This window comes from Suricata suricatta, chromosome 14, assembly GCF_006229205.1.
Source record: "Suricata suricatta isolate VVHF042 chromosome 14, meerkat_22Aug2017_6uvM2_HiC, whole genome shotgun sequence".
NCBI lineage: Eukaryota > Metazoa > Chordata > Mammalia > Carnivora > Herpestidae > Suricata > Suricata suricatta.
The window spans coordinates 74438225-74462404 of NC_043713.1; the positions used below are offsets into that span (position 1 = coordinate 74438225).

Genomic DNA, 24180 nt, shown 5'->3' on the forward strand with positions numbered 1-24180 from the left:
CCTCCCCTCCTCCCGAGTCCAAACCTTTGTTCTTATCCATCCCTGTGTCCCCAGGAATAACAAACGAGGACAGCAAGGCTGGGACAGGAAGTACATTGTCCTGGAGGGATCTAAAGTCCTCATTTATGACAGCGAAGCCAGAGAAGGTAAATTAAGAATTCAGGGGGAATTTCATTGCACGCGGTTGACCCAGGTCTCCCAGTCTTGGCGTGAAGGCTTTGTTTTCCGACTGCGTTGCAAGCCTTCTACGATTTTCCATTTTTGAAAACTAAAAACCAAATGACTTCGCTAAAGGTTATTGGTACGATACTCACGTCTATAGGTCTCCCCTCTGCGGAAGCTGCAGGGTGCTGCCCTGAAGATTCTACCTGCTAATACACCTACAGAGAACTCCCGCCTCAGTCAACTAACCCATAAATCCGCATCGTCCTCAGAAATTTGACTGTGCTACTCATCTGACACACTTTATTTTGTTTTTATCTTCCCTCTCCGCCTTCTCTGCACACCTTTTCCCTCCTCCTTTGTTCTCGTGCGCCTCTTTCCATGCATACTCTGTCTCTCTTGCCCTGTGTCTCTCTCTGTTTCTTTCTTCCTCTCTTCTCCCTTCGTACTTGTTCCTGTTCTTTTGGTTTTCTCTCTGCCCTTCCTCTTTGCACCAAGCTGGACAGAGGCCGGTGGAAGAATTTGAGCTGTGCCTTCCCGACGGGGATGTATCTATTCATGGCGCCGTTGGTGCTTCTGAGCTTGCAAATACAGCCAAAGCAGGTGAGCGGAAGCTGGAGAGCACATTCGGGGGTGCGCTGGGCTGGATGAATCAGCGAGGGGAGGGGCCAGCCTCCTTGGCTCCTCCCCGTCTCAATGGGGACTAGGACTTGTGTGCCTGGGGCCATCCCTCCTGGGAGTGAGGGGAACCCACAGCCGACCCCTGCTCTCTGTCCCATCCCCTAGATGTCCCCTATGTACTGAAGATGGAGTCTCACCCACACACCACCTGCTGGCCCGGGAGAACGCTCTACTTGCTGGCTCCCAGCTTCCCCGACAAACAGCGCTGGGTCACCGCCTTAGAGTCTGTGGTCGCAGGTGGGAGAGTTTCTAGGGAAAAAGCAGAAGCTGATGCTGTGAGTATGGGGTCGGGCGCTGCAGTTTGTCTTTGTAAAGTGGGCTGACTTGGGAACTGACCTGAGTGGTGGGGCCCCCATTGCCACCTCTCTGAAAGGTGATGGCCCGAGACCGTCATGACTGGGACTCTTGTGTGACTGAGACACGGGCTCTATGCTGGCTTGTCTGGTGTCACACACCCTGCCCCCCCCACCCCCAGCCCTTTAAAATGAGGCAGTCAGTGCCATTAGCCAGCTCTCAGAGACAATCCTCTTTCTCGTTTAGTCTGATGAGTTTATTTGCAAGTCCTTGGCCGTGGAGCGGCACAAAAGTCTGCCGACAGCCGTGCCAGCTTCAGGAAGGCTTTTAGTAACCCTCCAGTACCTTCCGCGTGAGCTGCCTTTCTGTAGGCAGCTTTGGAAGCCTTCTTCCCCTTAAGATGTTGGAACTGTAGGTGGGCCTTGATCGGCATCACTCCTCCTGGAAAGTTCCGGGATATAAACAGGGCTCCTTGCTCATTGGCATTCTCTCCACCAAGGACCAAACACCGGGCTCCTAGTAAACACCTTCAGTGTTCGCAACGGCAAACTTAACCACGAGCCTCCTGATCAGAGCTTCGCTCACTGGGTGGACCTGTTTTGATGACTTGTTTTGTGGTTACCTGTGTGAGGCCGTTATTGAAATCTGCCTTAATCTGTGTACAATAGGACCGTGACTGTATTTCCTACGAGCTTCTGCCTGCGTGGGTTCAGGTAAAGAGATGCAGAAGCTTGCTTCTTTGCTGCCGACACTGTGCTTTGCACTTTTGCTGCAGCCTGGAGGGGAAGGAGCCTTCCACGTGGCTTGTTAACCCTTTGCAGGTGGAATCTCTTTAGCCTCGGCTTATTTCCCATGGCAGAAAAGTCTGTCTACGTCTATTTTATTTCTGCATCCGAGCTGAGCCAGAACTTTGATGCTAATTAACAGCCACCCCCAGAGATAAGCAGTAACATTCACGTTTTGCCTTCTGAGCCTAGATCAAAATACGGTGCAAGCCGAGAGCAAATGTGTGTTTCTGGCATTTTCAGGAGTAACCCTACTCCCTTGCAGGCCCTAAACTTCTCTCCGACCTTGCTTTTATCTCTCTGGGTGATTTGGTCTTGAACAGTCCCATCTTACCGTGTCTTTGTTCCTTTCTCTCTTTTTTAAATTTGTTCCGATACGAAAAGAAATTGCTTGGAAACTCCCTGCTGAAGCTAGAAGGTGATGACCGTCTAGACATGAACTGTACACTGCCCTTCAGCGACCAGGTAGCACCGCTCCCTGGACACCAGCTGTAGCACCCCCTGCAGTCCGGAGAGAAAGGGCGCTTGCTCTTCCTCGTCCGGGCTGTCTCGGGGACGCAGTCACGCTTATGTTGTGCTCGTGACCTTCTCTCCTTGCAGGTGGTGTTGGTGGGCACTGAGGAAGGGCTCTACGCTCTGAATGTCTTGAAAAACTCCCTCACCCATGTCCCAGGAATCGGAGCGGTCTTCCAAATTTATATCATCAAGGACCTGGAGAAGCTACTCATGATAGCAGGTGGTAGGCCAAGGACATGGCGCTTTCTCTTCACTGTCGAGGGAAGCTATCTGAGAGCCAGGTGTCACGCTTGTGAGACACAAAGGCAGGCTCTCCTGGAGGCAGATGGGAGCAGAAGCGGCTCTTCCCTCCCTGTCCCTGCCGGCGCCCAAGCTGATGGCGCTCTCTGCCCAGACTCATGCCCACGGTGGCCAGTGCAGCACAGTCTGACACCCCCCAAGAACCCTTCACCATTATTCCAGGTGAAGAGTAGGAGCCCCAGAGCCTCGGTAACATCAGACCCTCTGATGCTGATGTCATGGTGACATCAGCGCCACCTCGAGCCGTGGCCTTCTGAGAGCTCGCCTGGGAGCATGGTGCCTCTCGTTTCTGAGTGACCCCTCAGAGACCCTCCGTCCATTCGCTGCTGGCTAACATTCTGTCCTGTTTTCCTGCTCACACGCACACCATGCATGCACACGCACTGACTCTTGAGCCGTCGGAGAGTCCTTTGCAGCTGTGACCCCAAATTCTTCAGCAGATCACCTATGAATAAGAGCATTCTCTCACATAACCATGGCAAAAAAATTTTTTTCTCTCTTTATTGGCAATATAATTTTTTTTTCAAGGGAAAACAGTAATTTGTTGGCTCAATATTCAAAAACATCCACAGTCAGGTCTGTTTTAGGTGTGGGTGAATTAATATGGTCAGGAACTGGCCTTTCTTGGGCTCTCAACTCTTCTTCTCTTTGCCTCTTTTGTTTCTTTCTGCTCGCTTGCATTCCTTCCTTTGCCTCCTTTTCTTCCCTTCCCTCCCTTCCTCCCTCCCTCTGTCCCTCTTCCTCCCTCTCTCTCCCTTCCTTCCTTCCGTCCTCTGTCCCTCCTCTCCATCTCCACCTTCCTCCCTTCCTTCTTGACTTTACTCTCTAGAACCATTTTAGGTTCTCAGTGAAATTGAGCAGGAAGGACAGAAAATTCCAGTATTCCCCTGCCCCCAGCATCAGCATCCCTGACCGGAGTGGGACATTGGACATAAATGATGAACTTGCAGTGACCTGTCCTCAGCCAGGGCCCACGGTGTCCGTGAGGGGTCACTCTAGTGGGTTTGGACAAACAGGTAGTGGCACGGGTCAGCTGTCACAGTGTGATACGGAATAGTTTCACATGGCACCGTGTTTGAATTCAGGAAATCTATCCCTTGTTGGCATGTCTGACACCCTGCTCATAGTTAGATTTTACCTGCAGCTCCAATAATGTCCTTACATTGCATTTAGTCCCGTGAGTCTCCTTTAGTCTGGACTGCGTCCTTGGCCTTCCCTGGGTCCCCAGTGACACTGACGTGTCAGCACAGTCCAAGCCTGTTGTTTCATACGGCGTCCCCTCGGCGTTCTAACCCACCCTCCTCTCCACCCTGACGGGGAGCGTGTTTGAAAGTATAGTTCACGTTCTCTGATGTTCCGTTGGCAGAATTTTTTTTTCATCCCAGAATCTTTACCAAGAGGCCAGGTATTTTCACTTTAGATCTGAAACTTCACCTAAGCTGTGCACATGGGAGTCTATGGAGAACTGTGTCCGCCTGCGTGGCCCCGCGTGGATGCTCGGGAAGAGAAGCAGGGCTGCCGCCCCGTCTCTGCTCCCCTGCCTCACACTGACCGCGTGCCTCTCCCTCTCCCCTCAGGAGAAGAGCGGGCCCTGTGCCTGGTTGACGTGAAGAAAGTGAAGCAGTCCCTGGCACAGGCTCACCTTCCTGCGCAGCCCGACATCTCCCCCAACGTCTTCGAAGCCGTGAAGGGCTGCCACTTGTTTGCTGCTGGCAAGGTAGGCTGTCCTCAGGGCCTCAGCTGGCGGAATGTTCTCGAAACCAGCTCTGCCCTCCTTTCGACGGGGCTTACCAGTTTGGCCTTGAAAATTGTATGTCTTCTAACAGGGTTAAGTTTCTTTTTTTTTTTTTCATGCATGCAAAAGCAAAGGGCATTTATTATTATGGGCTTAAGCTCGGGCTCACAGACCTCACCAACGCAGTGGATCCGTGCTGAGAGCCCCGAACAAGGGCTGAGCAGGGTTTTTACGGGGTTTGGGAAGGGGGAGTGACAGGAAATTGTGACACAGGTGCAGTGATCCAATCATCATTGTATAACAGCATTGGCAGCAGCTCTAACCATACACATTGTCCAGGATGTTCGTTACTTTTGGCAGGACCCAATCACAACATTTAGGGTATCTTTGAAATTAACCAATTACAGAGCAAGTTCAGGGTCTTGTTCGGCGACTATCAGTTAACTTTAACTTTAGGTAACAGGGTCCTATCTGAAGTTCCCATCTGCAGGCCTCACCCTTAGGAATGTGGAGAGTGGTAGCTGGGCTTTCCTGATTGGGTGTTGGAAGGTGGTCTCTTGGTCTAGGCAATGTGTAACTGCCTGTTAGTTTTGGGGAACTGAAACTAGGCCTTCTAGATCAGAGGGGAAACTTAAAGACTGTCATGGCGTCTGTTTGGTTTAGACTTGTGTCCTTACATTCCCCCTCTGTCTTGTAACTGACCCAATCCTGGGTCAGTCGAGTTACCGTTGTCTCGGTTTAAGGCTTGATAAGAGCTAAGACCATTAACTGAATAGCATTTACCTGCTCTCTGACAAATGCTACGATCTTACTAATGATACAAGAGGACAAGAAGGAGGAGCCATAGCTGGGTTAAGTTTCTGTTGCTTCCTCTAGGCACACGAAGGAATTTGTGTAGCCATGAAATTTGCACACGTTTTGAATCTAAAGGAAATGTCAGAGAGAAAAGTGCGAATAAATTTAACAAAACTGAAAAGAAGATCCATGATTAAATGTGTGTGTGTGTGTGTGTGTGTATGTGTGTGGGGTGGAGGCGATGGAGTCGTTCTTAAAATTTTGTATTTAATGTAACATGGAACCTGACTGCTAGACTGGATGAAAAAATGTTTTATTACTAGAAATTTGCAAATTCTGATTTATGACATTTATAGAACATAAAGTCAGTTCCCCATAACTCAGGTTAATTCTCTAGTAGCTAACAGCATATTGATTCTGGCTCATAAATACATTTATTTGCTTGCCTGCCTCTTTAGGGAAACTTTTTAATTTAATTTTTTTTATTAAAAATTTTTAATGTTTGTTTATTTTTGAGGGAGGGGAGGGGCAGAGAGAGAGGGAGACACAGAATCTGAAGCAGCTCTAGGCTCTGAGCTGACAACACAGAGCCCAGTGCAGGGCTCAAACTCATGAACTATGAATTCATGACCTGAGCGGAAGTCAGACACTTGACCAACCGAGCCACCCAGGCGCCTTGAAAACTTTTTTTTTTTTAAATTAAGAGTATTTGTGGGTGCCTACACATGAACATGTCTAACGTTAATGAAATCTGAATCAAGCATTTGTAGGCCACTGGAGGCTACTGGAGTTGGTCTGTTAAAAACCACTGCCTTTCCCTTCTCAGAAGACAGCTCACTGGGTATATCTATGGTTTAGCCACTGAGTCAGCATTTACCCAGCACATCCTGTGTAGCTGACTGAGCCTTCGGAGAGTTCTGTGCTAAGGGACAGAGGACCCCCAGGAACCTCCTGAAGGGGCCTTGACCTTGGCCACTGTTCTTGAGGACTTTTGGTCTCTGGAATTCTTTTCTTAGTCACTTATATGATGGTTGTGATTAATTGTGGCAATAAGGGCGCCCGGCTAGCTCAGTCGGTAGAGCATGAGACTCTTAATTGTGGCAATAATAAAAAGGGGACAAAATATAAAGTATGAGAATGGCTGGCCTAGAAAGGTGTTGATTTGAAAAGGTTTCTTGGAAGAATCTTAAGGGGCTGACAAAAGACATTGCTAGATGGGTCCAGTATTTCCAGACAGTGACTGAGCAAGGTAAAACACTGTGCCCTGTCAGTTTTATCAATTCTTTTCTTTTTATTAAAAACAATTTTTAATGTTTATTCATTTCTTTCAAGAGGGGGAGGAGGGGCAGAGAGAGAGAGGGAGACATGGAATCTGAAGCAAGTTCCAGGCTCTGAGCTGTCAGCCCAGAGCTCAATGCGGGGCTCGAACCCACAAACCTCGAGATCGTGACCTGAGCCAAAGCTGGACGCTTAACCACTGAGCCACCCAGGTGCCCCTCAAAAATACATTTAAAAAAATGCAATTACTATATGCAGAAAAAAGGAAAAAACGAAAAGTACCCTTTAAAAAGAAAAGAATAGGGGTGCCTGGGTAGCTCAGTTGGTTGAGCATCTGACTTTGGTTCAGGTCATGAACTCGTGGTTCGTGGGTTTGAGCCCCACATCGGGCTCAGTGCTGACAGCTCAGAGCCTGGAGCCTGCTTTGGATTCTGTGTCTCCCTCTCTCTCTGACTCTCCTCTGCACGCACTCTCTCTGTTTCTCAAAAATAAATAAAAAGCATTAAAAAAAAGTTTTATAAATGTATTTTTGAGAGAGGAGGGGCAGAGAGCAAGAGGGTCAGAGAGAGAGACAGAGAATTTGAAGCGGGCTCCAAGCTGTCAGCACATAGCCTGATGTGGGGCTTGAACTCACAAACTGGGAGATCATGACCAGAGCTGCAGTCTTAGCCACCAGGTGCCCCAGAAGTTGTGTTTTTTATCCTTAACATTACTTGGGCCATATCTCTTATTTTTCTTAATTTCATGAGCTTTAAACGGATTTTACTAATCATTACTAAGGAGCAGTGTTGGGCTTTACTGATTCTCACTTTGGTAGCATTCTCTTTTTTGTCATTAATATTTGCTTTTTCCTTAATCTGTCTTTTTCCATCCTTCAGTTTTCTCTGGCTTTCTTCCACTGTTCTCTTTCTAATCTCGTTTAGCTAATTAATTTGCAGGGTTTTTTCTGTCATATAAGCATCCCAACATTATACATTTTACTTTTTAACTACAATTTCAGTTGCATCCAGTAAATTTTTATCATTCACATATTTTTAAATTTCTTATGATTTTTTTCTGTGAATGATGAACTACTTTGAAATGGGAATTTCCCAATGTTTAGAGTACTCAAAACTAGGCAAATCATAAAATTATAACATCTAATAATATAAACACCGTCAAGCTCACTACCCACTCCAGGCAACAGAACCCCACTAACAATTTCCGTCTTCCTGTGGATTCTTCTCGCTCCTGTCCCATCTCACGCCACCCACCCTGCCAAGTGCTGACCTTCCTGTCAGCACTGATCTGAGAAGCTGCTTCTCGCCCTTGCTGACACGACAAAGACCTGGTTCTGAGGTGAAGTAGGAGTGATTCAGTTGTTCTAGAAAAAGAGAACTCTACATACACAGATCTTAGCTGAGAACTTTTCTCTTTGAACCACAGTCTCCACATTCTTGAGGTGATTTCTGCTGCTTCCTCCTCCCTCAGGGTAGGATTGTCAGAAGACCCCGTCTCTAGAAGGTGCACACACCAAATGTGTGTGGGGTCAGGTGGTTCCCAGAGGCCTTCACTGGATCTTTGTGAAGTCAGTGGTTCTTATCCAGGGGGAGTTCTGTCTGGAGACAGTTTTGGTTGTCACAACTGATGGCTGTGCCCTTGACCTCTAGAGGATAGAGCCCAGGGTTGTTGCTAAACATCCTACATTGCACAAAATGGCCTCCCCGCACAGAGAATTACCCGGTCCAACGTCAGTAGTAGTGAGGTGGAGAGACCCTGCTCATAATTGATGTTAAGTTCCTAGTTTTGCTCTGGAGTCAGCATACGCGGGACTGACACTCTTGCTCTCTCTGTTTCCCCGATTGCTTTTCAGATTGAGAACGGGCTCTGCATCTGTGCAGCCATGCCTAGCAAAGTCGTCATTCTCCGCTACAACGAAAACCTCAGCAAGTACTGCATTCGGAAAGTGAGTCCTGGGCCTCACCCGTCCTGCTGTCCCCACCAGCCCCTGTGGAGAGCGTGCTGGAGTAGTGCGTGCCAGGTCCCTTCGGCCTTGGTGATCTCCAGGTGGGGGGAGAAGGGGAGAGAGACACACAGCCCCTCTCTTCCTTCCTGGAGGAAGCGCCAGAGCCTTGAGTAGCTGCCCTTCCCCCCCTCTCACTTCTCTTCAGTTTGAGAACTGCTCCTCCAGCCGGCCCAGTGGATTCAGCCCTTCGTTAAGGGAGATGGGAAGCTTGGCTGGTGGAGGAGACCCTTCGTTTAAATTAGCATAAAAAAGGAAGGACATCTCTCTGAGAAGCTAGCAGTCTCTGGAGGCACTTATCAGAATCCATGTTGGATCCTAGAATTTTCTATTAATAACCTTTGGAAAAGCCAGTGCTAGCTGTGTTCCAATGTAGAATTAGGGAGCTGGTTCTCCGTGGAGCAGAGGGGTGGCGACGGTGACTGCAGTGTCAACAAGGTGCACACTGGGTCATTTGCCTCACGTCCAGAGGCCGGCCGTTGTGCCTAGACTAAGAAAGCATCTCTGTCCTGAGCCTAATGTATTTCAGGTGTCTTCACGATGAGTCTCAGAAGTGAAATGACCGATGGGTGAATATACACAGGGGTCATTCTTGGTTAAGGAAATAGTTTTATCCGGGTGGCTTGTTTTGTTGAGCCCCTGCTGATACCAGAAACCGAGCTCGTTATTAGATACTTTCCACAACAGTTCTGACATGCAGGGGTGGTAATCCCCAATTTTCAGGTCAGACAGTTGAGGCTGGCTTGAGATCCTGTTACAAAGTGGAGACCAAAACTGAAGTTGACTTTTCCCTGCCATTTCACTGTGTCCTGCTGCCTTACAGTTTCTCATACTTAGCAGGTGATCAGTAAATATTCAGCGATGACAGTGTGGATTGTGAGCTTGAACTGTTAGCCTTAGGAGATTTCTCAGAAATCATTGCTTGTAATTCTTGGCCACCATGTTGAATAGGTATGCCTAGGTTTTTTTTAAATATTAGGACTGGCCTGGAAACAAGTGGAAGGAATTAGAAAGCCAATCACTAACAGAGATGACGACAATGATGATGAGACTAATTATATAGGTAATATAGGTTCATGTTAGAAAGTTAGCTTACCAAAAGAAGGAAGCTTAAACCCACTCCCTCTAACCCCGTGTTTTCCAGTCTTTTTCCTCAGATAAGACTTTGTATTTTATCTGTTTTTGCAACCTATTCATTGAAATGGTGTTTCTGACTCTTTTTGGCTGCCATTTGACCTTATTGCCTCAGGCTGGGGTTGCAAAGAACTGAGAGGTGGCAAAGGGATCATCAGTCCTCGTGGGGAACTTGAAAGGATCGAGCGTGCTTTGTGTGGCTGAGAACGTGAATGAGTCCAGAGGCGACCGTGTCCAAGGCTTGGTTAGATACTGAGGCGGAAATGGAGTAGTGGTGGAGATGGGGCTGCCCTGTGTTAACTCACATCATTTTCTTCTACCCTGTGGCTCAGGAGATAGAGACCTCAGAGCCCTGCAGCTGCATCCACTTCACCAATTACAGTATCCTCATTGGAACCAATAAATTCTACGAAATTGACATGAAGCAGTACACGCTTGAGGGTAGGCCTGCGTCCTCCCCCCGCCCCACTCTGCTCCGGCCCTGCCACCAGCAGCAGCTCATTCCTGAAGCCCCGCTTCTCGCCTGACTTTACAGAATTCCTGGATAAGAATGACCATTCCTTGGCGCCTGCTGTCTTTGCCTCCTCTTCCAACAGCTTCCCTGTCTCGATCGTGCAGGTGAACGGCGCAGGGCAGCGGGAGGAGTACCTGCTCTGCTTCCACGGTGAGTCAGGGCTTCCCGCCCGCCGCCCCTCTGCCGGCTCGCAGACGCCAGGAGCCCCAGACCCTGCAGGGCCCTCGCCCGGGCCAGCTCTTTCATGTTCTCCACTGAGGGCAGCCACTTCCTTCTCTGCCCCTTCTTTCTCCCCCTTTCCTTTCTCTTTATATCCTTTTTGAATTTTCTTCTGATGTTTCTCTTCATTATTTTTCATTTCTCTTCCCCCCCGCTACCCCCCATCTCTGGGTCCTTCTGTCTCTTCCACCCTGTGTCTGGGTCTCTGTTTCTCCCCTTCCTCCACATATCCTGTCTCTTCCTCCTTCTTTTGCCTCTTATTTCCTGTCTCTCCTGCTTTCCTTTAACACATCTCTGAGAGATGTGACTCAGCAAAGTTCTTCAGGTTTTAGTGATCCAGTTAAATCTGGCTGGTGGTCCCCTGGGTTCGATCCTTTATTCTCTGTCAAAGTATGTGTCACTGATACTGCTGCCTCTGGCTGTGCTGATGCCCCGGGCTCCAACTCCTTGCAGAATTTGGGGTGTTCGTGGATTCTTACGGAAGACGTAGCCGCACAGACGATCTCAAGTGGAGTCGCTTACCTTTGGCTTTTGGTAAGTGATGCGAGGTGCGGAGGGCTCTGTTCGGCCAGCAGCGGGTGTCCTAGGAAAGAACGGCAGGTGCACTTGTTTTGGGGTGAGCACTACACTTGTGGACCACATTAGACACCAAGCACCGCAGGTCAGAGTCACCTGGAGAAGTGTTCAGGGCAAAGATTCTGATGAACAGCCGCATAGGCCAAATCCAGCAGCCTTGTGAAATTTTTGTTAGGCTTTCGTGACAGAAAGGAGAGCATTCGCTGTGAAGTTACTAAATCCTTTCGAAGGCTGCAGAGTATCTCATGGCAGAGCTGAACACCTGTCAGGTCAACCAGTTCTGATTAGGCAGAGCACATAGATCATGCCCATTCTTGAAGTGTGAACATTGCTGTGATGAACATCTTGCACTAATCTTTGCACACTTGTCAAATAATATCTGCTGCTCCTAAGCCCTAAAAGTGGAGCTGCTGGGTCAAAGCATAAGCACACACATACGTAGATATGTGTATACACGTCTGTGTGAATAATCCAAACACTGGATGGTTGAAATACCTGTCAAGGCTATTTGGTTTACCTAGCGCCGCGTCACGAGTTCCAAAGCTTGTTACAGACAACACAATAACTTGTCATTGCCCGAGATGCTGAGGCTGGACTGGACAGTTCTGCTTCCTGTGGTACCAGTGGGGGCACTGGGATAGCTAGAAAGTCAAAAATGGCCTCACAAAATGGCAGGCAGTTGGTGTGATTGTTGGGAACTCAGCTTGGGCCGGTGGCTGGAGGCCTCAGTTCCTCTCCAGGTGGGCTTCTTCCAGGAGGGCAGAAGTGCACGCCAGCAGGCCTTCTTGCTTCCACCACATCCTACTGGTTAAAGCAGCCACAGGGTCAGCCTAGATTCAAGGGAAGGAGGCTCCATCCATCGGGGCCTGAGTACCAAGAGGCATGACTAATCGTCTACTACCAAAGTCCTAGTTTACCAAAAGGAATGATACTGATCATTTTCATTTCCTTTTAAGACAGAAAAAGATCCCATTGTATCCTAGAGTTTCAGTGACACGGTGATACAGACATACAGTATTGAGACCAGAAATACTTAATTATCTATGAACCTGGTCTTCAGTGTTTTTTGAAAATGTATACAATTAAACACTTTAAAAAGGTCTGCAATGAAAAGCCCCATCCAAATAACCTGTCTTCCTATTCTCCAATCCCTCACCCCCAAGGGCGGGGGAATACTTCTTAGAGTTTCTTATCCTTCCAGTGCTTTGTGCAAACACAGACACATAAGAAAGTATATTCTTATCTATCCCCTCCTTTTTTAAAATCAGTATGGGGACCCACTTTACACATTCTGAATTTTGCTTTCCATGCTAAGGAAAATTGTACACCAGGGTTTTTATGTGTTAGTACATAGAGAGCTTCTTGCATTTTTACAACTGTGCAGAATTCCACCGATGTACGGTAACTTATTGAACTGACGCCCCATAATGCCACCTTGGTCCGGCTCCCGTCTTCTGCCCCACTGGGGCAGTGAGCGTACTGGAACTGTCTCTTGCACTGGCACGAGGATGCACGTGAAGGGTAGATTCCTTTAGGCGGGACTGCTGGGTCCAAGGTGGCATTGCAGCCCGGTTTTGATTCTCTCTTTTAACCCTTCCTTGCCCCATGCCCTTCTGTGGTGGCCATGCAGCCTACAGAGAACCCTATCTGTTTGTGACCCACTTCAACTCACTCGAAGTAATTGAGATCCAGGCACGCTCCTCTCTGGGGTAAGCACTGCCCTTTCAGGCTTTGGAAAGCTCAGCGGTTGGGGGTGGGGTTGGGGTTGGGGGGATGTGTTTCTTTCCGTTCCACCTAGCAGTGGCGATGACCTGAATGTAAACTCTTCCCTGGAACTCCACAGGACCCCTGCCCGAGCGTATTTGGAAATCCCAAACCCACGCTACTTGGGCCCTGCAATCTCCTCAGGAGCGATTTACCTGGCATCCTCCTACCAGGATAAATTGAGGGTCATTTGCTGCAAAGGAAACCTCGTGAAGGAGTCCGGCACTGACCACCACCGGGGCCCCTCCACCTCCCGCAGGTACAACTCTTGTCTCCTCCATTGCAGGAGGAGAGTGCAGGATCTTTACCACTGTGCACAATTCCACAGACGTACCATGATTTATAATGTCCCTTTGATTCGGTTCCCAAATCCTTGCAAGACAGGGAAATTTTGCTAAACTGGTCAAAGTTTTCCCAGTCTTCAAGCTCAAGCCACTCATTTCTTTGAGATCTATAGCATTAAAATGCCCTTTCACAAGTATCAGGAGAATTTAAATGTCCCCTTGGAAAAGGTGGAAGGAAATGTCTTTCTCTGTTGAGTTTTCTAGAATGGAGCATGAATTGTGTGTTCACTGCTTTAGCAGATACTCTGCTCTGCTAGTTGGGCTTGCTGTAGGAGGGGCAGTGCTGAAACACCAGATGCAGTCCCTCCCTGACCGAGCCCAGTGGGAGAGAGGGATGAGGAGCCGTCAGGAGTTACACCCCAGCCCAGAAGGACAGGGCTCTGGCTGGGGTAGTTTAAGGCACCATGGGCGTCCAGAATAGGGTTCCCAGCTTGGACTTGGGGGCCAGGGAAGATTTCTCAGAAGAAATAAGGCCATCCATATGGGCCATGCTTTCCTCTTTCTTTGCATGTGTTCTAATTTTTTGTTGGGAGACTGAACATTTCAAATAATATAATGTGGCAACTCTGGAAATCAGATCCCCATCCCCCCCCCTCCTGTATTTCTTGTTGCTGGCTTTTTAAAAAATGTTTTTTTATTTATCTAGAGGTGGGCAGACAGAAAGAGGGAGAGAGAGAGAAACCCAAGCATGCTCTGCGCTGACGGTGCAGAGCCTAACGCTGGACTTGAACCCATGAACCATGATGAGACCATGGCTTGAGCCCAAATCAGGAGTTGGTGCTCATCCGACTGAGCCACCCAGGCGCCCCTTTTGGTGGTGCTGTTTATTGAGTGACCTTCCGGCACTAAATCTGTAGTGTCTGTATTTTTGTTACATGCACCTGGCCATCGAGTTTCTGCCTGGTTAGGTTAGTTACCAGCTGATGGTAGGGCAGAGATTTCGTTCATTGCATTGAATCAGTAAGTCTCTCACCCTTTGCTGAGGGGTTGTGTGTGTGTGTGTGTGTGTGTGTGTGTGTGTTGGGCTCAATGCTCAAGGTCAGCCAGAGTTGAGAACTGAAGCCTTCTCAGGTTTTTCCTGGGCACATGCAGAGCCTTGCCTGTGCACGTGGGCTTCTAGATCCCTATGAATATAAGCGACCATTTCAAAACGCCTTGTAGACAGACATTCCCGGATTTCCTTTCGAGTGTTTTGGCTAGCCTCTTCCCCAACTGGTATCACTGGCCTCAGATGTTTGCCAGATTAAACACTTGCTGTTGTTTTTGATAAGCATCTGGGCATAAGGCTGTTCTCATGAGCAAGCTCTGACTCAGGCCCGGGAAAAGGCCCAGAGAACGGTCTTTTCTGGGGAGTAGCCACACAGGTGAGATGGGGGCTGTCTTCTGGGGATGGGGCTTTTGGGGAGCTTCAGTCCTGATCTCCTCCGTCCCTCCGGTGGCTACTCTTACAGAGCTTTTGGTTCCAGAACTGCAGCTCTGGGGAGAAAGGGGTGGAAATAGGTCACATTAACACATCACAGAGCTTGTGTTCTTACTGAGAGTTCTTACTGCTACTTTTCTTGCATAAATGCTCTCGGCTGTGAGAGGTTTTGCAAGTCCGGCTAATCTCCAGAGTTCGGGAAAGTTGATTTTGACAGCTGTTGCCAGTGTCCCTGTTGCTTTCACGGAGAAACGGTTTTCGGCGGTCCTCACTGTACCACTCCGGAAGTGCCCCTCCTCTTCCTCGTGAGGTGACAGTGACTGCACGTTCTTCTGTGCCTTACTGTATCTTGGCGGTTGCCCCATGTCCGTATCAGAGTATTTCTTGATTGTTTTTATGCCTACATAGCTTTCCTTCACGTGACCTTAATTTATTTAACTACTTCTTTATCAATGGATTTTGGGTTATTTACAGACTGTTGCCACAGTAAGTTAAATGACTTTGTGCTTATGTCATTTTGCACGCCCAGGAATCTATCTGTAGGATAAATTCCTAGGAACAAAATTGACGGGTGACATCAGATGTCCGTTTGGAATTTTGATACATGTTGCTGAATATTCCTCCCTGAAGGCTAGATCCATTTGCAATCCCACCAGCAGTGTATGGAGTGGGACTGACCTGGTCTTGACGCAGTGGCTGCGAGCCAGATCCAGGTCGATGTGGAGCTTTGAGATCTTAGTCCACAAATAAGTTCTGAGATTATTTAACCCAAGGGGAATATTTAACTGACCCAGGATTTAAGTTCTTCTGGACTGGTCTGTCTACTCTGTAAAGAATTATATAGATCCCTGTCATGTGCTAGACACAGTGTGTGGGGCTAGGCATCCACAGATGGAGACATGTTTTTATTCTCAAGGGGCTAACAGGCTGGTACAGAACTACGTCTAATAAAATAAATGCTTAGATCTTGAAAAAAAATCATAAATTTAATATTCTGAGACTATATCCTCATGATAGTTTTTATTCTACTGAAATAGAATAGTCTGAGTTTTTGGTCAGTGTGGTTTTAATCCCAGGCACTTGCTAGAAAATCAGAAGTGCTCTTTCTGCTCCTGACGCCTTTGGCTTGACCCCCCAAGAGGAACTGTTTAAAGGGCTATAGTTCTGTCCTGAAAACATCTAGATTTCCTTTAAGTAGTTTCCAAGTCATGCCAAGAACAGATCAAAGTACTGTAATTAGATTTTTTTTCTCCATTGCCTCATTAATTAGATGGCAGGCACCTTCCTTTTGAGACTTTATGGTGTCTTTGTAAGAAGTTGCTTATTCTGTGGTTGAAAATGGTTCCAGTTCCTGTGAACAAGAGGTAGAAATAATGCTGTTGCCAGGCATGTGTGGAAAATCAGCAGTTAGTCTTCAGTGGTCTCTTGGCTTATAAAAGGATCTTTTTATGCGGACTGCTTTGGCAGGTCAGAATGCAGAAGCCCAGCTTGGCTGAATGTGATGCACTGCAGGCCTCACTGCCCTGGTCTGTTTAGCAGAGCAGGAAATGAAACTCTTTGCAAAAAAAACCCAAAACAACAACAACAACAACAAAAACCCCAACAACCACAAACCAAACCAAACCATAAAATTGGCATGGTAGATCACTGGTCATTAATGGATACAGAGATGGAAGATTGCCCGCTCAGCCTAGAATGATGGGGATTTTCTTTCATTTCATTAATCTCAGCCGACATCCTGAATGGCCTTCCCTGAGCCATCCTTCTTCCCCTGGGCATTGAGTGTCTTCTCACTGGCTTTATGATGGGCCCCTGTGGAAACATCTTATAATTTCATTTCCATTACAAATAGGCTTAATATAACTCTCCTACTTGGAATTTATTTTGTCTTCATATCTTAAAAGCCATATGACTAGAGATGAATATAAACCTTTATTTCAAGATGCTGAAATCTGAGTTACCTCAGATTTTTCTGCTGTACACACAGCACAGAGGATTCTGGCTTTCTGGGCATGTTATCTGGAATCTTGACAGAGTTGCACAGGGAAGCCAGAGAATGACTTGAAAATCTTCACAATGAACTTATCACTTATCTAATTATCCCTACTCACCTCTCTGTTTCACCGTAGAGCAGAAATCAACAAACTTCTGTAAAGGTCCAGATAGTAAATATTTGTGGCATTGTGGGCCATAAGGTCTCTGTCTCAACCGTTGAACTATTGTTGTAGTTTGAAAGCAGCATAACCAGATGGGCATGGCTGTGTTCCAATAAAACTTTATTTATAAAAACAGGGCATCTGTTCAGATTTGGCCCTCAAGCTTGCTCTAGAGTCTCTCCTCCTCCAGTAGGTGGCTTTGCTTCTCATGTGTTTTCAATTATGGGCATTGACAAAAGATATTCTGGTAGTTGGACAAATCGTTGAAGAAAAAAATCAACAAATTTGGCCCCCTCCAACGAGAGGGATTTAAATATCAAGGATCAAGATGGGCCTCTGGAAGAACCAGTGACCCTCTCAAACATTTCTAAAGAAATGACTGATTTTACTGCAGAAGTCCAACATTGACGGAAAGTATGTCACTGAGCGTATTAGCATACAATTTCGTTGCAAAAATTAGAGCAGGATAAATCAGTATGTGATTCATACTTGGCTCATTCTTAGAATCAGCCTGTAATTCCAATTGTAATTTAGATTTTAAAAATAACAAGGATAAATTTACTTGCCTGATTTCTACTTTTTGAGATAAAGCTCCAATCAATCAAAATATGTTCTCCAAGTAATATTCTCTATAAAATGTGCCTGTTTTAAGTAGGTTCCCTTTTCCTAGCTCTAATTATACTGAGATGATGAGGACTGAGTACTTTTTCTGCTCATTGGGGTGGGAAGGGAATAACTCTTAGTTCTGTTTCCGGATCTCCCTTCTTCAGAGAGGTGGTTAGGGCCGTATCTGCTGAAATCTTCATTTGAAATACCCACGCTGGGTTGGGTAGAGGGTTGGACTGGCCACACAAAAAGGCCCCAGTGTTTTCTATTGTTGGGTTATTAACTATCAATCTTTGGGGCCAGGGACATGTTTTGAGCCAATGGTACTGTTTTTGTCTGCTCAGTTTTCTAATTCTGTCAGGCCTGATCCCTCTCACATCAGTATTGGGTGCCACAAAGATGTTTGGAAAGCCACCTGGAAGGAGGGGCGACCAAACACCAGGCCGAGGAGTGAGACAGGACAGGCTTGCCCCAGATTGCTCCCTTGCATCAAGGGCCTTTGAGCAGCCTCAACCCCTAGATGAAGACTTCCTTCTGTGCTTTCCAGGCTCTGCAAAATACTTCGGTCAGTAGGATACCGGGTGGGGATTAGGATGTCGAACTGACCTGTGTCGGAAGCCCAGTGCTGCCTGTCCCTAGCCCCGGCCAGGCACCCAGCCCGCCTGTCGCCACAGTCTTGTCTCTGCCATGAGGGTCGTGCCTGCTCCCAGCCTATGGAGCTGTTAGGACAACGGGTCAAAGCTCATCAAGAGCTTGGCCCAGGGTCCGGCAGTAAAAACCTGCACTGAGACCAGGAAGCTTGATTTTCTTTTGTCGTCCTCTTTCTCTTCCTGTCCTGTCAAAACAAAAAGCCCGAAGAACTCCTGGTGGGATTGGGACCTGGGATTGCTCAGAGGAGGAAAACGCCCCTTTGGGGTTGTGACTTCTCCTTGCGCACCTCCCTTTCTTGCTGCCCGCAGCCCCAACAAGCGAGGCCCGCCAACATACAACGAGCACATCACCAAGCGTGTGGCCTCTAGCCCGGCGCCACCGGAAGGCCCCAGCCACCCGCGAGAGCCAAGCACACCCCACCGCTACCGAGAGGGGCGGACAGAGCTGCGCAGGGACAAGTCTCCCGGGCGCCCCCTGGAGCGGGAGAAGTCCCCAGGCCGGATGCTCAGCACGCGGAGGGAACGCTCACCGGGGAGGCTGTATGAAGACAGCAGCCGGGGGGGCCGGCTGCCTGCGGGAGCCGCGAGGACCCCGCTGTCCCAGGCCAACAAGGTGAGGCGCCGTCTGGAGAGGACAGAGGGGTGTGGCCTCGGGAGCCGAGGGCCCTTTGGGGCCACTGTTGTGGAATGGAAGCTCTTTTATCCAGATCTTTTAGGACATGGGACCAAGTTTAGGAAGAAAACGTATTTAAGAAGAGGCCTTTCTAAGCAAATGGATAATGTGTACCTCAAAATGGAATGGCCACCCAGGGTATATCCTTCCCTTGCCCAGAGGCAACCGGTGTTAGCAATTTCTAGAGATGCTCCAGGCACTTTTGCAAATATGTGTGTATCCTCCCTGCTTAACACAAACGATAGCTTACTATACCATATGCTGTATGTATATCTGTACTATGTAGTATACTTAGTATACAAGACATGTACGCCTTATTTTTTTCAAGCACATCTACAAATACACACGTACGTTAAGAATTTTTTTGGAAAGCTACACATAAACTGGTTAAAAGGGATTTCCCTCTAGAACTTTGAGCTTTTTGAAATTTTAAATCATATACATGTTATTATGTGTGTAATTTTAGGTTAGCAATTGAGGGATGTATTGAAGGAAAAGGGGGCCCCGGTGAGTAGGAGGAGGGCCTGAGTACTGGATGCCTCCTCGGTCAGCCCGGTTCCAGGGACCCCCGCTGGACAGCACAGCCCCCTTTCTGTCCTCGATCACATTCTCCCAAGGCCCCCTGCGGTTGGCTCTTGGGACCCCTGCCGATAAAGAGGAGGAAAAGCCATTCGGTGTTTTCTCCTATCCTTTCTGATTTCCCGATAAGACAGGGGCAGTGTGTGTGTGTGTGTGTGTGTGTGTGTAACAGAGATCCATCGTGTGTGTGTGTGTAACAGAGATCCATCGTGTGTGTGTGTGTAACAGAGATCCATCGTGTGTGTGTGTGTAACAGAGATCCATCGTGTGTGTGTGTAACAGAGATCCATCGTGTGTGTGTGTGTGTGTGTGTGTGTGTGTGTGTGTGTGTAACAGAGATCCATCCCCAGCCTTGGCGAGTTTTCTGTGCATGTCATTCCCTGACAACCCCCAGGCTCAGAGCTGGGGCCGTCCTGTGGCGCACTCCTGTTAACAGCTGCAGGGTGGCCGGCTGTGGCACGCCTCCTCCTGGGATCAGGCAGGGTGAGCACAGGCATTTCTGCCCGCCTCCGCTAAAACCCCCTCATTTTTGCTCCTAGGTCTGGGACCAGTCTTCAGTATAAATCTCAGCCAGAAAAACCAACTCCTCATCTTACTCTGCAGGAAAACCCCACTCTAAGGAACTCTGCTGGAGGGGACCCCAGCACCCATCTGCTCAGCCACCCCAAGGCACAGCTGGGTCCAGACCCACCTCCGGGTGGTCGCCCTGCATCCGGGTGGTGCCGGGGCTGAGGCTCTCGGGAGCGGTCAGCGCCTTCCTGCAGTCACCCTCTGTGCACTTTGTTACTCTTTCAGAGCATTCACAGACTTTTATACCTAGCTCTCGCCTGTACCAGTTCATCAGAGGAAACCAACCTGCGCTAACTACGACGTGGTTAGAATCCTATTTAATAGCTACTTTAAGATCCTAGGGTTGGTTGGTTTTCCTTTTTTTTTTTTTTTAAAGACAACAGAATTCTTAATAGATTTGAATAGCAATGTATTTCCTGTCGTAGTCATTTTTGGCTAGATCACACCATCAGGTCTTTGCTACGGAAACGTATTGTAGAGGAGTCCCCGCCAGTTGGCTAACCTCCTGCGCTCATGTAGGTTCATTCTTGTTCCAGTCCATCCTCACAGATGGCCCTGTTTGACCCAGGGTGACATCTTAGCCAAATGTTTACTGTTCTCATTGCCTTTTATGGCCTTGACGACTTCCCCTCCCACCAGCTGAGAATGTACGGAGGTCATCGGGCCTCAGCTCGGAGGCAGTGACTTGGGGCCAAGGAACCTCGAGGAGCTCTCCCTCCCCACCCCTCAGCACCCTCTCCCCAGCCTGCTGTCCCTGCTTTCCATGTAGCTTTGGCCAGGAAAGCATGCAATCGACTTGCTCAGAGCCGAGCGCTGATGAGTCTCTGGGTCCGGGAGAGGACCGGGGGCCACCCACCTCCTGTCCGCGACAGCGCGTCGTTCCCCACCCTGGGCTGGGAAGAGACCCGTCCGGGAGTTCTGCATGGCGGTTCACTGCATGTGCTGCCCCCTGACCTGGCTGCCCCCCCGGGTTGCTCTGCCAACGTACTAGTCCCATACCATCGCTCCCGCTGAATCGAGACCCTCTGACCATGGCCAGTTCACTGGCCACAACAAGCTGCAGTCTGTAGCACTGAACAAACGAAAAACCAAACGCTCAAGCCTTACGACCAGAGAAGGATTTCAGCAAACCACCACCTGACACCTTCACGCTTCCCTGCCGCCTCCCTCGAGGATGACTCTGTGTTCACACAAGACCCAGCACGGTTCTACCCCACGAAACTGTGACTTCCCAAGTGAGCCTTTCCCTAGGGCTAGACTAAGACCAGGAAGTTTGAGATTGCTGCGACCCCTCTTCCGCCTCGGCTGGGGTTGGGAGGTCCCCCTTAGGTGCAGGGCAGCTCACGTGGTCTCTCTCTGCCCGCGACCAGAACGCGAAACTCCTGGCAACTGGTGAAGAACCAACCTAGAGGCTTTGCAGTGGGCAAGCTAACTAGCGGCCTTATCTCTGCCTTTGATCTCCCACAAGCATCTCTTGCTTCGGATTCTCCGTGACTCTTAGGCACGCCTCGAACAACCAAGGCACGTCCTGGGTAGGCTGAAAGGTAGACCTGTCTCCACCACTGCAGGTGAACATGACCACGTTTCAACCCATATCAGATCACTTTCCAGATTGCAACCTGGCCCAAATCCCAGCTCCTTCCTGCTCGTCTCTTAACCTAAGTGCTTTCTTGTTCGAAACGCCTATGTCCCTCCCTCCATGTTACTGCACCCTTGGCAGGTGTCCTGCTGTTGTGTTTTATGTGTCGCTTGGAGTCTTTGGGGTCACACTGCATCCCCTCCCTCCCCCAGGGCAGATCAGACTGAATGTTTGCTGAAGTTTTTGTCTCTTGGTCCACAAGTATTTGGAAAGGTCACTGAAAACTGGTCTTTCAGTCTTGGCATTTCATTTAGGATCTCCATGAGAAATGGGCTTCTTGAGCCCTGAAAGTGTATATTGTGTGTCTCATTTGTGAAAAATGCTTCCTGCTATAGAACTAGCTCAAAAGACTGTACATATTTACAAGAAACTTTATATTCGTAAAAAAAAAAAAAAAAAAGGAAATTGAATTGGTTTCTACTTTTTTATTGTAAAAGGTGCATTTTTCAACACTTACTTTTGGTTTCAACGGTGGTAGTTTTGGACAGCCACCTTCACTGGAGGGTGGGGAGCTCCGTGGGACCACCAAGATGCCAGCAGGAAATACCGTACCACGAAATTGCAGTCAAAAGCTTATTAGCATAAGTAAGATTCTAGGTCTCCAAAAGTACAGGCTTTTTCTTCATTACCTTTTTTATTCAGGATGAGGAAAAGAACACAAGGAACAATTCAAGATCCACCTTGAGAGGAACGAACCTTGTTAAACAATAGTGAAATAAAGCAATGATCTAAAATGTTTGCTTTCGTGCAACGGCCTCTTCTTTCCTTCAGACACCAGAAAGGCCCTCAGTACTGCCAGTGTCACCATGGGCTTGTGATTGTGGCGTGGGACCCGGTTTCCTTTTTGTGGTCGAGGGGGGACTGGTTTTCTGGGGCCAGAGGAGCAGCACAGAGGCCCGGGCACACTGCTCTCCTGGTCAGGAGACTGGCAGCGTTCTCTCCCGAGAGCAGGCCATTGTTGGGAATTTGGTCATTATTTCCAGTGAACCATGAACTGGCTCTAAGGTCACCTTACAGGACTGCAGAACAGAAAGGTCCTTGTGCAAACAGGCCATTTCGAAAGGGTTACTTGAGGATGGATTACCTAGTTCTCCCATGATGCAGCTACCCAGGAAAACAGGTCACCTTCCAACTTCTTTCCTTCATTTTAAGGTGGTGGGGAATTTAATGATATAGATCGATTTCCTTGGAGGGAAGAGTTCGGATCAAGGTAATTTAAAATGTAAATACTTCTATTTTTAACTAGATAGATTTTTACTGCAAGGCAAATTTTTTCCATGACTGTTAGTATAAACTCCGCCCGATCCAGACACACATCAGTTTTGGCAAATGATTTTTTTTTTTCGTGGGTCCTGTTGCTTTTACTCTTTTATTTTCCAGTGAATGTATCTGACCACAGTCACAGTTGGACTGGGAGGGTCATACCTGTTCTTTCCTACTATACTGTCGGAGATAAAAACCTGCCAAAGGTCGTAACTGTAAGAATGAAAATAATTCAGAGGATGAATAAAATGTTGGAATCTTTCTTTCCTTTTAATACTAGGGAAAGTCCATTAAACACCAACTGTTTCAATTAATGTCCTGAGGATTCTTGAGAGCCAAGGAGTACTTCAAAAGCCTAAGTAAACATAGTTTGGTTCCAAATGGAATGTGCCAGAAGGTTCTTTGGACCCTAAGCAATGACCTCAGAGAAACAACCAATAAATTAATCAACCACACCATAAAATGAGGCCCAGCCTCCCCTGGTGCCACCACTCCGGTTTCTTTAAGCACAGAATCAGACTTCACGTTTTCTGTGCTTAATTTTCATGAGACTAAAGATGCTGATTACACACCAAATTTCATAACCATGAAACCAGGATTTGGAGACTTAGGCCCAAAAGAGATAATTTGCTTAATGGGACTGAAGTTTGTCTTCAGAAAACTTGGGCCTCTTGAATCTGACTTTAGAAGACATCCATGCGGACTTAAATCTGAAGCATTCAGGCCAGGCCTACAGGGACAGGAGTGGTAAGTTCCCACTAATGCACAGCTGAATAGGCCTGTCCCAGTGATTCTAAACCACTGAGCTTAGCTCCCTCCCGGAGGACATCTGACAATTTGGCATTTGGTAGGTAGAGGCTAGGGATGCTGGGGAATGTCCCACAATGCACAGGGCAACTCCCACCCCCCAAAAGACTTATGTTAGGTTCAAGTGTCGATAGTGCCCAGGTTGAGAAACCTTGGCCTGTTCTAGTCCGATTTCTCTCTGGACAGTTTAAATATTGCTTATGATGTCTACAGCATGGAGACTGGGGCTCCAGGCATGCAATGTTTATGTGAGAAAAATGTTTCATCATTTGCCTAGTCAAATATTGGCTTTATTTTCCAAAGCTGGGTAAGGTTGGGCTAGTGGAAATATAGTACAGTGTTGATCACTTGGCTTTCCTTTGAGTCTATCAATGATTAATGGGACTGTTTGCCCTAAAGGGCTTGTTGGGAGGTAGAAGAAAAACTCTGAAAATGACTTTATTACTATAAGCCACTCAGGTGGTCTTTCAAAGAACCACAAAAAGGGAAACTGAAGTTGACCTAGGGTACTCACAATTTTCCAGATGAAAGGGTGACTTCACACCAGGGGTGATAGATGGGTGCTGTAAGAGGCAGCAGTGAGGGCCGGCCTCTTTATCCTGGGAAAGGCCCTACAGATAAGTGGGAGCTGACCGAGAGGCAAGGTGGGCCCCACAGATTGGGCTCTGGCTGCTCCAGCTTTTGGGTTCCTCTCCAAAAGGAGAGCAGCGATGGCTCT

At 48.0% G+C, this 24180-nt stretch overlaps 1 protein-coding gene across 1 annotated transcript in view; it reads left to right on the forward strand.

Annotated features, from left to right (window-relative positions):
- The window catches only part of CIT (citron rho-interacting serine/threonine kinase), a 165146-nt gene extending 143016 nt beyond the window's left edge, over window positions 1-22130 (forward strand). The window contains exons 34-47 of the mRNA XM_029922425.1: window positions 55-146; window positions 661-765; window positions 949-1118; window positions 2307-2387; window positions 2523-2658; window positions 4316-4455; window positions 8399-8491; window positions 10015-10123; window positions 10218-10346; window positions 10869-10949; window positions 12622-12700; window positions 12835-13014; window positions 18241-18544; window positions 19723-22130. Coding sequence (XP_029778285.1) covers window positions 55-146; window positions 661-765; window positions 949-1118; window positions 2307-2387; window positions 2523-2658; window positions 4316-4455; window positions 8399-8491; window positions 10015-10123; window positions 10218-10346; window positions 10869-10949; window positions 12622-12700; window positions 12835-13014; window positions 18241-18544; window positions 19723-19746 — 1723 coding nt within the window. The 3' untranslated portion in view covers window positions 19747-22130. The remainder of the gene's footprint in view (window positions 1-54; window positions 147-660; window positions 766-948; window positions 1119-2306; window positions 2388-2522; window positions 2659-4315; window positions 4456-8398; window positions 8492-10014; window positions 10124-10217; window positions 10347-10868; window positions 10950-12621; window positions 12701-12834; window positions 13015-18240; window positions 18545-19722) is intronic.
- The last annotated feature ends 2050 nt before the right edge of the window (window positions 22131-24180 follow it).